The sequence below is a fragment of the Pieris rapae genome, chromosome 11 (assembly GCF_905147795.1).
Source record: "Pieris rapae chromosome 11, ilPieRapa1.1, whole genome shotgun sequence".
NCBI lineage: Eukaryota > Metazoa > Arthropoda > Insecta > Lepidoptera > Pieridae > Pieris > Pieris rapae.
In genome coordinates, this window is record NC_059519.1 from 10529961 (window position 1) to 10545784 (window position 15824).

Here is a 15824-nt window from a genome sequence, read left to right on the forward strand (position 1 = left end):
GCTGAGGTATTTTAATTAAATGAGTTCCTCACTACCACACGGTATCAAAAGAGAATCGACAAACGCGCACACTTTTCCGTTTATCAATAACTAAAAAAATAAATATACTGTGCATTATCGATTTAAAATAAGAAATTTAATTATTTAGAGGTTAATGTTATGTACTAGCGCCTTCTGTTCTAATCACTGAAAACAAGTACATTCCGGAAACATTCAGTCTTAAACACTCTAGGTTTTACATCATTTTTATATTGTATACTATGTACTAAGAATCAGGAAATTTATTATATTGGACTGCGTTTTGTTGTATTTATGTGGCAGGAGGAGTGCGTCAAAAAATTTGTAGTCAACTTATTTTTTTGCAAAGATCTATGTTAGAGTACATAGGAATACGATCAGAAATAAAAAACGTGACTTTTGAGGTCAATATATAATATGTCGGTCAAATGAATAAAGATTAAGGATATGAGAGCGCGGGCCGGGATTCAGTACAATAGACCGCGGGAGCAGTGCTCTCTACCACTTGCTCGGTTGCGTTTTGTATCGGACAACAATTTGTCTCGATATCAAAGTTAAATAAAATACTGATTAGACATGATGAAGTAGTGGACAGAAGCACAGGGCTACTAATTTGTATTAGGAAGACATTTTTGTGGCTGACCACGGTTTCCACCACACGTGGCGAAAGGTATTGCACTGTTAGCGCGAGGACTGGACCGTTCAGGAGGGTGTAAGGCGGGTGGGCGGGGCGGGCGGATCGCCGTGCGAGAGCGCTCAGTGGCTCTCCGAGCCCCGCGGCGAAACGACGTGTGCTAGTGCCCGAGTGATTTTAGTGCCCGAACGAGTGCAGTGCCCGTGTGCAGTCAGTGCAGTGCCAGTGCTATGCGCGCGCGGTCCCGGCGTCGGCGCCCCGCGCCCCGCTCGCCCCGTTGACCCGATGAGCCCGCGCACGCCGCGGCGCTCGCCGCTGCTGCTCGCCCTCGCCCTCGCCACCACGCTGCAAGTAGGTGTCTCACCCTCTCACACCGAGCGTCTTCCTCAAAGGAACGACATTAAAAATATTTGTGCAATAAAGGATAAGGGACAGGTTGAGGAAGAAAGTACGCATCGTTCTTGATTAATATAACATTTGTGTTGTGTTAATATTTAAAAAAACCTTGTTTCGTCCAATAATCGGATGTTTTCTAAAACTTGTTTACGATGAATATCTAAATTAACATAAACAAAACTTTAAAACAAAGTCTAAACAATTCAAAGAGAGTCCATGTTTGTATTAGGTGAATAGTCCGTGACCGTTAGGTCAAGAAACTTAGAAGAATACAACGTTATGGAATAAAATTATAGTAGTTTGCAATATTGTTAAACATAATTTATTTTTCACATATAGAATATAATATCAGTAGGTTTAAGTAAAAATCATTTACTTAAACCTACGTATAAGTTATATGGATTACAATGAAGTATGTATACAGTATTTACAATTTTCTTAACCTACAAGGTAATAATAAAAATAACTAAAAATTATTAAAAAGAAAATCAAAACAGATTTGAATAGTTTAACACTGGCAGCATTTCCTCGCTTTATTGCGATAAGTACTTCTTCGTTGAGCCAGGAAAGCAACAACTCAACTAAAACATGGGCAAAGTCGTTCTCAGAATTAGCAAGAGAATTCTTATAAATCGCAATTGAAGTTTAAAGTGAGCGTTTTATTCGCTTAGCCACAAAGGCAATGTATTATTGTAATTAACATTAGCTTAATTAATTATTGTTAGTTTACTTCTCTTAAAAATGCTCTGGCTGAATCAGTCAGAAGGCACATATAATAATATTTCCTTTTTATCAATTTACAATAGCTCTCCCTCTCGAATTACGGCATTATTGGGCCAAGACACGACTTTACATAATATCATTATTATGATCATCCTTATAGGCTCAGTAAATGATTTGAGTTAGTAGTTTATGATGCTCGTTCGTCGTTCTATGATAATTCAAAGTGATTTTAAAATTGCACGCTAAGAACTGGTTTGATTAATTATGCATGGATAAATGAGGAAGAGCCCGAAGTCCAAACACGTATATGTTCAGTCGTTGACCTGACAAATTACTGCCCAATAGTTATTTTGTAGTTATGGGCGAGGTTGGACAGGAGGAAGTATTACAATAGATACCTATTACATATATATTTTTATGAAACGTTCACTTTGTAGCAAAAGTATAGGCCGAGGGAACTGTAGTATGTGCATATTGCAACCCGCTGACTCCTGACATGACTTTCATATCAGTTTGTATACACTGTACAGCCCGCCACTACAATACCGAACACAAAAGAGCGCGAAAATAGGATATTATGAACATTACGAGCGGAACTTGGCGCGGGCGGAAATTCGTTGTAGATAAGTCCGTACATTTTAGGTATATTTCTGTGTGGACAACATAAAACATATCATATTTTTAAATTATCTAGTTTCACTTTCGCTTCCATAATTGTGTTTATAAATTTGTCTAAATGATACAAAACCAGAGAGTTAGCGAAATTATTGGAATAATTGTGGTCTATTTGAGGAGTGATGCAGTGGAGAGTCACTCTGTTTTGGTCTGAGAATGCCGAGATAATGTCGTTGTTCCGGCGCAGCATCCGTCGCTTGGGAACCACACACTCGAACTTTCCTACACCTTCACCCATAAAACTCATCATTCATTCCGTCCTTATTTTAATAGAATAAAATACAATAAAAATTCTATCAATAAGGGTAGAATAAACTTTATCAATGTACATTTTTAACAAAGCCTTTTTTAACTTGATTAAATAAATTAAAATGGAAAGGAAAGTTAATCAAGCTTGACTCGTTGGGATGATTTTATACTTTAGTTAGTATAGGTGGGTGCTGTATATGCTGCTTTGCAATTAATTTAGTGTTTCCAAATTATAATACATATATTAATTTACTTTGCCCTAATATTCTTGTAAAACATGTCTTTATGACATATAACTATTACAATATGTAGTTCATTAATACACAATATATATTGTATATTTATACAATAATTATTGTATATTTGTCCTTTAAACTTCTGTTTTATTAATGTTTACATGTTTCTTTTAAATATATATTTTTGAATCATATTCACGTCCATTCCGTTGCTTTTATCTTTTTAATGCTTATGAGGCCACGGAGATAATAATATATAGGGAGTTTATTAACGTCCATAGATCCCGATGCAGATTTTATATTTTTCTACTTTTATTTATTTACATGAAACGCAATCTTCTCCTAACGGGTGACAGTCGGGACAAGTTGCAATGACGGTTCAGCACGTGTACTGAACAACTATTTTTAATACAGTTGCAAAAAAATTAAACAATTTAATAAAACTACTTGCTTTTTTTTCTTTCCACGCAATGAATTTGTCGTACGTATATGTAGCGTTTTTTTTACCTCTCCGGTAAAATGTCCTCCGAAGCATTTTGTGCAATTATACTAAGTTCGGGTGGCGTACATTCAAATAAAATATCGTCGAAACTACTCATTTTGTGCAACAAACAACTCAACTCGCAAGAACATTTTGGAAAATGGCGCCAACCGTAAAAGAATATAAGCAGAGATTTTTTTTTGTTTTCTTCACCCATTCTGGGTGGGCAAAATTCAATCAATAATTAAATCTGATATTGAAACAAATTAATAGCTTATTTTTAGCTTTACTTATATTTGCATGAATCATAAAACTTATGATTTAATAAATAAATATGATCATAAAACGTATGATTTTTTTTAGTATAAACTTCGAGGTTGGTTTTTATCTTTATATATAATTTAACAGATATAGACTGTCAAAACAATGTCTATCTATTAAAAAGATAGACATTGTTTTGACAGTTGGGAAAGAAAACGCACGAGTGCGGAAAAGGTAAAGAAAAAGGACGAGTGTGTAATAGACCACATCCCGATCGCTATACGTCCCTGCAATACGCTACTTTTTGAGCAACTGCATTAAAAAGTTGTTTTTTAGCTTTTCCAACACATTACATTAGATATGTTTCGTGATTTTTTCTCAACCTCCTAAGAATATATTTTTTGTGGATCCATTGTATAAAAGTTACAAGTTTTTATTTTATTTTATATATAAAGTAACCAGGCTTAGCTGTGGAGATACAAGGTACGCAATGACATTTCGGTTGTTGTCGCCTGCACTTCGCAAAAATTAAAACTAATATCACATGCTATTAATTAATTTATGGTCGTCATAAAATTTGTGTTAATTTTAGAATTTATCAAACACCTTTATATCGCAGTGTGCGGCGGGGGCGGGCGTGTTCGAGCTGCAGGTTCTGGAGTTCTCCAATTACCGGCTGCAGCTTGCGTCGGGTCGCTGCTGCGGCGGAAGCGAACCCGCGACGGGCACCTCTCCGACGGTTTCCGCACCTTCTGCAACCTGCGCACGTCCGTGTCGCACGCGGTTTGCCCTGTGCCTTAAGGAATACCAGTCGGCGGCGGCGCCTGGCGCCTGCTCATTCGGCCGAGCGGCTTCCCCCGTCCTCGGCACAGACTCGTTTACGCTCGCTGACCCGCTATATACGCTCGCGTTGCCTTTTTCGTTCCGTTGGACGCGCTCCTTCACGCTGATTCTGCAGGCTTACGACGATTACGATTACGTGGGCGGTGTCGATGGTGAGAGTGGGCTTATCGAGCAAGCGTGGTGGTCTGGGATCGTGGAGCCGGGTGCCGAATGGCACGCTCTGAGACACGCTGGATCCGCTGCTGCGTTGGCCTACCGCGTGCGAGTCCTGTGCCAGCCTAACTACTACAACACCACCTGCACCAGCTTCTGCCGCCCGCGTGATGACAAGTTCGGCCACTACTCGTGCTCGCCGCAGGGCGACAAGCGATGCCTACAAGGCTGGCAGGGTGATAACTGTGAGAAACCAGTGTGCAAAGAAGGGTGCCATCCGGCGCATGGCCGTTGCGATCGCCCCGGGGAATGTTTGTAAGTTTAATCGACGTTACTAATCACATTTAAAGCATTATCTCAAAAGACATTAATTTTCTTTACAATTCTTTACATAGTTAATGTACATGTTACACTAACTCACAACGTCTCTTGCATCCTCAATCCTTTTCGTACATCGGTTTGCCTCAGCATAGACATTCACAGCCCGCCAAAACTTTTGGCTAAAGATATGGTTCCATATTTCACTTGATTCCAGTTTTATCCACCCCGTTACTAGCTTTGTCTGTCTTATTTCCAAAAAATCTGTCCTGCTCAATTTTCTTTTCCACTTATGATGTATTTTTCTTGGAGAAATTTCCCTTTACACTTTTCGCAGTACTAATGAATTTTTCGAACAAACTACTGACCGCTGACCGTGTGCAGGTGTCGGCCGGGCTGGCGCGGAGACCTGTGCGCACAATGTCAGCCTTACCCGGGCTGCAAGCACGGCTACTGCAACGGCTCCTCCTGGGATTGCACTTGTGACACCAATTGGGGAGGCATCCTCTGCGACCAAGACCTCAACTACTGCGGTACGCATGAGCCATGCCAGCACGGAGGCACATGTGAGAACACGGCGCCCGACCAGTATTTGTGCACGTGTGCCGAAGGCTTCTCGGGCGCCGACTGCGAACGAGTCGACAACCCTTGCGCCCCACAGCCTTGTGCGCATGGCACGTGTGAGCTAAGCGCCGCCACCACCGGTTTTACATGCGTCTGCGAGCGTGGCTGGACCGGCGCGCGTTGCGATCTCGATGCCGACGACTGCGCCTCGATGCCCTGCCTTAACGGTGCGCTCTGCCACGACCGTCTCGACGCCTTCCAGTGTGACTGTGTAGCAGGGTGGCGCGGTCTCACTTGTACCGAGGATGTAGACGAGTGCGCTGAAGTCCAAGTTGGACCCGAGGGTTCTTTGGGACCATGTGTCAACGCGGCGGCCTGCAACAACACAGCAGGCGCTTACTCGTGCACTTGTCTCGCCGGCTGGACGGGCCGCGACTGCGAGCACAACGTGGACGACTGCACGGGTCAGTGTCTCAACGGAGCTACATGCATTGATCTGGTGGATGACTTTCACTGTGCGTGCGCAGCTGGTTGGGCGGGACGCACTTGCGCCGAAGACGTCGATGACTGCGCGCCGCGACCTTGCCGTAACGGCGGAGAATGCGTGGATCTACTCGACGCTTATCGCTGCATCTGCCCCGTTGGATTCTCGGGCGTGGACTGCGAGGTTAGCGGCTTGCGATCTTAATTTGTTTAATCATTCTACGCTTTAAACTTTCGTTCACTGACTAACATTCTATTAGATATAATAACACGCTTATCTCTACTTAATATTTCTCTACAGCCGCAACTAATACACTAAACGATCTCTGCTTCTAGCTCGCTTCCTGTTCGGGACGGTTCTGTCCGGTAAGTGGGTATCCTATACTAAAATGTAGTGTCGTATTTGCATCGTTGCAATCGTGTCTGTCTGTAGGACGATCGCGACCACTGCGCCGGCTCCCCGTGTGCTAACGGCGCCACTTGCTACACGGCTCAGAGCGACTACTATTGTCACTGTGCGCCCGGCTGGACCGGAAAGAATTGTACGCAGCGCGTCGTGTCGCCCCTGTTGCTAAAAGAACCAAACGAGTGCGTTCCGAATCCCTGCCAGAACAATGGAAGTTGCTCGAGCGGCTCCGGAGGCTATTCATGTGTCTGTCGTGACGGATGGACCGGTAAGACTAGATATTTCATATTTAATACTTCACTAGACAAATGAGTATATGCGACCATTGTCTTGACTTCTGCAGGTGAAACGTGTACGAAGACGGTGGAAGCAGTTTGTTCCCCACCTTGTTCCAACGGCGGGTCCTGTGCTCTGCTGCCTGCGCCGCTGAATGAGATGCCCCGCGCTCGCTGCGTCTGTGCCCCCGGCTGGGCCGGGCCCGCTTGTGATCTGTCCCTCGCTCCTCAGGTAAATATGTCTGTAAGATTTACGTCAGTAGTGGTTGTTTTAATTGTAGGTGGATTATTTAGTTATTTACTTAAAATATGTAGGTCAGCCCCCAGATTTGCACCCTAGATTGCTTTTATAAATACCATGAGTATCAATTGAAATATACAGGGTCACTGACTCGCTTTAATCCTCGGCCAGAATACGTCGGCACGTACCCAAGCATTGCACGATGTCGTCCGTCCCGGAGACGTCGAAAAGTCTGACGCAAGAGACAATTAATTCACAAGGAACAGACCGTAAATTTTAAACACACATCACACTTTTTCGGACTTAACAGATCGTCCCTGCCGCTGGCCCTTGTCCGTGCCTACACGGCGGCTCGTGCGTGGCAGTCGGCGGCGCCTGGGCCTGCGCCTGTCGTAGCGGCTGGGGTGGCGCACGCTGTGAGATCCCCGCCGACGCATGCGTCTCCGCACCTTGCCGAAATGGAGCGCGTTGCGTCGGCGGAGCTGGCTGGTGGGCGTGCGAGTGCCTGCCGGGTTGGGCCGGTCCCGATTGTGGCGCTCCCGCCTGCCAACCGACTTGCCCACCACCCTCTTTATGCGCACCCGCCGCCAGTGCAACACGCTGCCTCTGCCCCGCCAGGCCGTCGCACGTCGCCCGACGGTGTTTGGAACGTGAGTCAAAGCGGTGCCGACGAAACCCGGGTTACTAAGCGCGGCGGCTTAAACAGTGATATTTCTTTTTCAGTGATCGCCGGTCTGGGAGAAGAGAGTGAGACGAGAGATGTCACCGGAAGCGATGAAGCGGAGCCGCTGGCGGCAAACGCGGCGAGTGAAGCGCCCGGTGCGTGCGGTGCAGAGAACGGCACGTGGTGGTGGGGCTGTAATGCTTGCCGATGCGCGCGTGGCGAAGCGGTATGCACGCGCCTCTGGTGCGGCCTGGCCGATTGCCTGGCACCTGGTGCACTGGCGTGTCGGACTGACGAAGTCTGCGTCCCGGCCGCACCCGCACTGTGCCTGCGGCCGCCCTGCGCCCCACTGGGTGAGTGTCGGCGCGTGGCAGGTCGACGCGTAGAACCGCCCGCGTTGCCCGCCCCGGCTGCATGCTGGCCCGGCGCGCGGGCTCCACCTCCTCCAGGGTGCGCGAGAGCGGAGTTGCGACTTGCTCGAGAACGGTTGGCGCCGGGCGCTCATGTGGAGCGGGCTTGCGGGGCGTTGCGGCGGGCACTAGCTGCGGCCCTAACCGATCGTGTGACACCCGCTCCACCACTTACTCTGCTTTGCGATCTCGCAGCCGATGACGACGATGCCCTCGACTTGGCACTTGTGAGTATGACTCATAGACGATTTGGTGTGAGATAAATATGTTCAAACTTTTTTATTTCTTTTTATTAGTTACAAGGTAAAGCTTTGGTTCAGGTGCATTTTAAACAAAAGCAATACAGAAATTGGTATACATCAAAGTACAAATAGTAGTCGGTCGGCTCGAATAAACTTATCTGAAGAAATAGAAAGAAGAAGAAAAAGTATTTATTTATTTTATTTTGATTAATTAATTTCAGTGGGCGGGAGAAGACGACGGGCGGCAGCCGCCAACCGAAGATGAGACGAGTGCGCTCGCGAGTGCCGTCAAGGCGCTGAGTGAGTTGGTAGCGCGTCGCCGCCTCAACCACCACGCGCTGCTCGGTGCCGCTCTTCGCCTGCGCCTGTCGGCCGCCACCCCACCTCCCGCCTCTCCCGCCGCGCCGGCCGCAGTGCCTCAGCCGACCTCCGGTCCCGCTCTGCTCATCCTGGCCGCCACCGTTCCGCTGCTACTCCTCGGTGCCGCCGCGGCGACCGCGCTGCTAGTTAAGCGTCGACGAATCGCCGCCGCCGCCGAAGAACGCACGCGACGCCACGACGAAGAGAAATCGAACAACTTGCAAAACGAAGAGAACCTCCGGCGCTACGCGAATCCCCTGGGCGGTCGAGGTGAGGCGGAGGCTTTGCCGCGCGCGCACTCGTTGTACAAGGCGCAGAACGCGGACGCCCGGAACAACGCTCCGACGCGCGAGAAGGAGCTCACGAAGCGAGCCCTTCCGCCTCCCGATCCACCGCCCGCCGCGAGGCATCCGCCCCCCGAAAGACTCACAGTGCTCGTCTGAGCGACTCCGTTTGAGAAATGGCACCCAAAATACTTTGTTCTTTACTCGACCGCCGACGAGTCAATATTCATTTTGTTTAACGTTATGAAGTCTCGTAGTGTGAATTGAATTATATGGTTTGCTTTTTGATGATGATGCTAGATTTTGTGATATTTGTCCTCCAGATATACCTACTAGGTCGTGACGGAATGTTGAGTCGAGACAGCATCGGGGAAAGGACCTGTAAGGGTGTAAAGTATTTATTGAAGCCGTGTGATCGTTTTTGTAAATATTATGTATTTTTGTAAATAATGTTAAATAGGTTAAGAATCTGAGAGAACTTTAATGAATTTTATAAAAAAATCTGAGAGATGCTGTAATATTTTTTTGTAAAAAAAAAGGTTGTATAATTGTGAATGATCCAGCGAGAATGATGTAATAAAAGATTGAAATATTTGCATATGTCTCTGAATCACAACTCTTTCCTCGGGAATTAACGATTCAGTTAAAACATCTCATAGGTTTTAAGGAAGTACAAATCCTTTTCTCTGTGCTTAACTTATGCCAATTGTTGCAGCGTCAGAACAATACATCATTTATTTATTTATTTATTAACACTTCGTTGCATTACATAAAAGGAAAAAAAATATTAAACATAATTTAATGAAAAGCAACTGACGGCCTTATCGCAAAAAAAACATGGATTAAAATTCATAAGATAGGCAAGAAGTGCAAACATACATATTACAAATACAATTAGAAGGAAAAAACATACTTAACAGAAACAAAAAATAAACTAAACTGATATAGGATACATAAAAAAAAAACAAAATGTAAAAAGTGCACATGAATCATGATAATCTAATTCAAGATCAGTCTCACGAAACATATTCTATGGGTATCTACTATCTACAACCAATGGCAGTCACCGTCCCACAGGTTACAGTACAGTACCATGTAATGCTTTCGAAGGCAAGAGAATTTTATAGGTGCTACTATAATACAAGGGATTTCTTAAATTATAACTTTTGAGTTACTTACATAGAATATTACATATGAAATAATTTCATTGCTTTAATTACAAATATACTTACGATAACGATTTTCTCAGTGTTTTCGAAAACGCTACAGTACACATCGCTAATCAAAATATTTACAAGAGGAAAAATCACAGTACAAATGAGAGAAGAGGAACAGGATCAATCGTTCATGAAAGAGCTACGTTTGGTAATTGCTCTGGCGCCTATTCTCACTTGATCTCATAATACTTGCGTCTCATAATAATTGCGATCTAGCCTAAGATTAATAAGTAATTAAACCTAATTTACTAATAAGAATTTGTTATATTAAAGGGAACACACTCTGTTCTTGTGTTCTATTTTTTTTTATGACTCAATACTAACGTACACTAACACAAATTCACTAGTTCAAATGTATTTGTCGTTTTCAGTATTCCCTCTTGTCCTTGGTATCAAGAACTTGAATAGCCTATATTTTTACGTGATGGTGTACAATGTTCTTGGGTGCTGCAGCCCACGAGTCGGAGCCTTTTTTATTAATGTGGCGAGGTCCTCTACATTCATGTCCCGATAGAGGTCGTAATTGCGAACCAGGGAGCATTGACTATTCCTACTCATTTAGATACAAATTTCACCAAACTTTAGTGTAATTCATAAGGAATATTTAGTTTTTATATATTATATTTTTCGTTATTTTTTTGCGTTTTTTGACTGAAATATACAAAAAACTACCAAATGAATTTAAAGACTTATTTCAACAAAATCTAGTGTAATTAATAAGGAATATTTTGACATATTTTTCTTAATTTTTCGACTGAAATTAAACCGTTACAGAGGTTGCTAAAATATTAAAAAAATAATTTATCAAAAATTTATCAAATCGTTTATTATAAATATTTTTATACGTTAGTCAGGTGACACAAAAAGGTCACAGATTAGTCGGAACGACGATGCCAGTAAATATTAGCTCCTTACGTAAGCTGCTAGTCAGATTTATTGACCCGTCTACTCCCTAAAGGGTAGTAGACGGGTCAATAAATAATTAAAAACACAATATGATACAAGCAATGTTCTGAATTGTTTAGATTTTCAATATAATATGTTGTCAAATAACTATTTTATAAAACTTATTCTAATGGCTGTCCCAAAATGGTGGTAGCCGTCAATTGTGATATTTTTAAACTTATTCTAAGGTCTAGCGGTAAAAGGTAAAAATACTTATACCTAAGAGGGGTTTCCAAGAGTCGATCAGGCTTTTTAACACTTTCTGTTTGATATCAGTCTTTGTGAAATCGGTTAAGTAAGTAGATATTTCGGTTTAAATTTTTCCAACAAAATGGCCGTCGATCCGTTTTATTATTATTATTGACTTAACTTCTTTAGTTTTGTTCGGAGCAGGGGCAGATTTTCACTGTCGTGACCAGCGCCTTGTGATCGACCTGTTTAGTATGAAACCCGGGTATGTAGTGGGGGAAGTGATGCGGTTTGTGGGGGGTATGCTTGATGCTAAGATGGCGGGTATCGATGCCGATGAATGTGTACCCCAGGCATTTGGGCCATTGCACAACACTTTAAGTAACAATAAAAAAAAATTACTAATATTGTGAAATAATATTACAAAATTTGATATTGTTCTAATATTTTGGAGTCTTGATAATAGATGGCGCCAGCTGAGAAATAAATTTTGTCCAAACGCGATATTGTAACATGGCACAAACGACATAAGAAGTCGATGATTCTGTATTACGTCTTCGACGGTTAGGTTAGGTTAGGTTAGGTTTTTTTTTTTTTTTTTTTTTTTTTTTTTTTTTTTTTTTTTTTTTAAAGCACCTAATAGGCCTACCTTCCCCGGCTACTTTATCGCCGGGGGCGTTGTCTAAGCTACCCATCCGTCCTTTCTCACATTCATCCTCTAAATAATTGAAAACACAGCTTTAATTTTTATTAGGTTTTGTACAAATAATTTCAATTTCAACTTTCTTAAAATATTACTTTACAATATTCCAACTTATCTAATTTTCTTTCCATATCTATCCTGAGACGTGGCCCGCGAGGCGGGCAGCTTTCACTTATCCGTGAGTATCCTTATGATACCCATTAGCAAGTGGGCGCCGGCCGCCTCGCGGTCCCCGCCCCTCCCTTACTTCCATTAAATTTGGCGGTTCTTTTTATTATTTTTAAGCAAAATTCCTCCAGTTGCGATCTGTAACAGGCTAGCATGCCGGGCAGTCCTTCAAGACTGACCACCATGCCTGTCATCTGTTCCAGGTCGCATCTGGAGGAGGCAAAAATGGGGCACTCTATAAGTAGATGCGGGATGGTTTGTTGCACCCCGCTGTCACACTCGCATTCAGCTGTCTCTTTTAATTTGAAACGGCACAGGTACTCGGCAAAAGGCCCGTGGCCTGTGAGTATCTGTGCCATCTCAGGACTGAATCTCGCTACTCTCAGTTGCTTATGAGCGCTCGCAACATCTTTTAGAAAAATCTTTGTTATTCCGCCCGTAGTCCCTTCTCTGTATCGTTTGTCCCATTCTTCTATTGTTTTCCGTCTTACTTCTTTCCTTATGTACGACAGCGGGTACTCTACGTGGACTGCTTTGACCTTAGAGGTCTCCGCAGCGGCCCTCGCGAGTTCGTCCGCCCTCTCGTTCCCCTCCGTGCCGACGTGCGCTTTCACCCAGTGGAGTCTTATGTTTTGGCCCTTTTTTCGGCTCTCCACCAGGTGGCTGCGGATCTCGACTACTCGGGGGTTCCGAGAGCGTCCGCCCGCGATGGCCTCGAGCGAGGACCTCGAGTCGCTGCAGATGTTCACGTCAGTACCCGCTGCCGTCGCCTCCCTAACTGCACCGACGAGAGCCGCTAGCTCTGCTTGATACACGGTGCAGTAAGGGGCCATCTTTATCTTCTTCCATTTTCGTTCTCTACCTCCCTCCCATTTCGTCCAAGCCGCTCCGACTCCCTTCTCTGTCTTGCTCCCGTCTGTGTATATGGCCGCTATGTTTTCGTTTTGTATTTGGCCAGGGTCAATTGTGATGGCGAAGCTTATATCTGGTCTTTCCGCAGGATGGGGTTGTTCTATCGCAGGTACGGCACGCTCAATCCGGTCTCCTTCGCGTATAAACGGGGATGACCCCCTTCTGGCCTCAAACATCGCGGCGGCTTCTTCCACCCTGAGGTCGAGGGGCAGTATCCCCGCCAGTAGCGTCGCGGAATTTAGCGATGCCGTCCTGTATGTTTTTGCGATCTTCTGTCCGAAGGCCCGTTGCACCGTCTCCAGTTTTTTCTTTGTGCACATTTTCTTTACTGTCGGTGCCCAGGCTGCCGACGCGTATGTTACCGTCGGCTCAATGACGGCTTGGTACACCTGGAGTACCATGTCTCCCGTCATTCCCCATTCCAGCTTCGCCATTCTCGATACTTTTTTATATATTTCTGCCGCTTTTCTGGTGACATTATGCACATGCTTGTTGAACGTGAGCCCTCCGTCTATTGTCAGTCCCAGCAGTTTTATTTCTTTCTCTATGGCTATGTCTTGTCCGTTCATCCTTATTATTGGGGTATCGAACTTTAATCTTCGCGTCAGGACCATTGCCTTGGTTTTTTGTGGCGCGAAGTTGAGCTTGTTCTCGATACCCCACTTTCTCACGTACTCGAGGGCTACGTTTGCTCGTTGCGCGATCGAGTGCGTGTCTGTTCCACTGAACAGCAGCACCACGTCGTCTGCGAATGCCTGTGCATAAGTCCCGTCCTCTTCCAGTTCGACCAGTAGTGGGTCGAGCAGGATGTTCCAGAAGGTGGGGCCGCTAATCGAGCCCTGAATGCATCCCTTTTCAGGTCGCCTCACATGCTCTCTGTTTGCGTAGCGTACCACCACCTTCCTGCCTTTAAAATAGTCCTCCACTACTAGTCTCAATTGCTTGGGACAGTCTTTCTTTGATAGTTGGTACTTGATAGCTGGCCACCATGCGTTGTCGAAAGCCCCCTCGATATCTAGCGACACCATCAACACTATCTCTTTGTTTTCTATGTGGCTTCTCGCTTTCGTCAGGATATCGTAAAGGGCATCCTCCGTGCTCTTTCCTGGCATAAATCCATACTGCCTCCTGCTCATCTTGGGGAGTAGGCTGTGTCTAATTCTGTTGATCATTACCTTCTCTAGTATCTTCCCCATGACTGGCAATAGGCCTATTGGACGGTAGGATTTGGCGGCCGTATAGTCCTCCTTCCCTGGCTTCCTCAGTACCACTATCGTGCATTCCTTCCATAGATCAGGGAAGCATCCCACTTCGAGGCATTTATTAAAGATGGCCAGGGGAACCTCCGGATTCGCCGTGATAGCTGCGCAGCAGATATCCGCAGTGAGTCCGTCGGCACCCGGGGCCTTCCTCGGGTTGAAGCTTCGAGCAGTGCTGATGAGCTCCGCCATTGTGATTGGCACTTCATCAGCGCTGCCTCCCCGTAGGCTGCTAGTCATTTCCTCAACCGTTTTCCTTATTCTTTGGTGGATGTCATCATCCATCTCACAATTGTCAGGCGGGAAGAATTTCTGTGCCAGCAGCTGCACCGATTCTTCGGAGTTCAACGAAATGCCCTTCTCTATTAGCGTGGTGTCTTCCCTGATCCCTTCCGCCTTTCTTATTACTTTATACATTCTGTCCCATAAGCTCTCCCCTTCTTGCTTCGTGCACAATTTCTTCCACCCTTCCTTTTGAGCCCTTTCGATCTCTTCTTCGTACATCTTTTTTGCCTCCAGGTAGGCAGTTACTACGCACTCTCTCCTCCTTGGAGCTGCGTATGAGATCCTTTTCTTTTTCCTTACCATGTCCTTCTTAAGGGCCTCTATTTCCTTGTTCCACCAGGGTGGTTCGAAGCTTTTCTTTCTTTGTTTCAGTTTGGGGATATGCTTCTCGGCGGCTTTTATTATTATATTTGTGTATTCCGTTACTGCGTTGTTGACCCTGGCCTTGGTGTCCAGTTCTTTTATCGTCCCTTTGTCTAATCCTTGTTGTGTCAATTCCGTTTTTATTTTCTCTTTAAAATCCTCCCAGTCTGCGTTTTTTGTTTTGTATTTGCGGGTCGTCTTCGGTAGGGTGTGCGTTTGGGGTTTTTGAAGGGCTGTAGTCATAAATATTGTGTTGTGATCCGAACTGGTAATTGATGTGTCAACCCACCATTTCGTTACCTTGCTGAGGAGAGCCGTTGTACATACTGTGATGTCGACTGTACTCGTGTATCTACGGCCCCCTCTAACGGTGTCGAAGGTGGGTGTGTTTCCACAATTTAAGATGCTCAGCCCCTCTTCATCAAGGAACCCTCGTAGTTCCTTTCCTCTTGTGTCTTCGTTCCGGCTCCCCCACCACTCACTCCATGCGTTCACGTCCCCTCCAATCAATACCATCTTGGTTTTTAACTTTTTCGTGAAGCTTCTTAACTGTACGAGGTATGGTTCGATGGGTTCATCGCCTTCGAAGTACACTGATATTACCCCTAGTTCCCACTTGTCCGTTCTCAGGACGGCGGCCACTATGTTTTCGGTAGTGAGTGATTTGTCTTGTGAGACCTCGATGTGTTCATCGAAAACAAGTACCGCCGCCTTCACCGGTTTCTTCCCTGTGGGAACGCACTGCACTACTCTATACATAGGGCTTTCTGCCATCTGTTTATTGGCCCCTGTGTACGGTTCCTGGAGTAGTGCCATCTTTACCTTCCTACCCCCCGCTTCTTTTATAAACTCCTGGTTCGCGATTCT

At 45.0% G+C, this 15824-nt stretch overlaps 1 protein-coding gene across 1 annotated transcript; it reads left to right on the forward strand.

The window, feature by feature from the left end:
- Positions 1 to 791: 791 nt before the first annotated feature.
- LOC111003948 (protein serrate) lies at positions 792 to 9512 on the forward strand. The gene is made up of 8 exons (XM_022274733.2): positions 792 to 1003; positions 4293 to 4984; positions 5372 to 6218; positions 6468 to 6708; positions 6784 to 6947; positions 7267 to 7606; positions 7680 to 8257; positions 8494 to 9512. The coding sequence occupies exons 1-8, from the start codon at positions 938 to 940 to the stop codon at positions 9073 to 9075; spliced, it is 3510 nt and encodes a 1169-aa protein (XP_022130425.2). The 5' UTR covers positions 792 to 937; the 3' UTR covers positions 9076 to 9512.
- The last annotated feature ends 6312 nt before the right edge of the window (positions 9513 to 15824 follow it).

Bases quoted from the DNA above. Each gene is read 5' to 3' on its own strand.
- LOC111003948 (XM_022274733.2), top strand. From the start codon at position 938: ATGAGCCCGCGCACGCCGCGGCGCTCGCCGCTGCTGCTCGCCCTCGCC. The intron at 1,004-4,292 runs GTAGGTGTCTCA...TTTATATCGCAG, and splicing joins CCCTCGCCACCACGCTGCAA to TGTGCGGCGGGGGCGGGCGT. The intron at 7,607-7,679 runs GTGAGTCAAAGC...TTTCTTTTTCAG, and splicing joins CGCCCGACGGTGTTTGGAAC to TGATCGCCGGTCTGGGAGAA.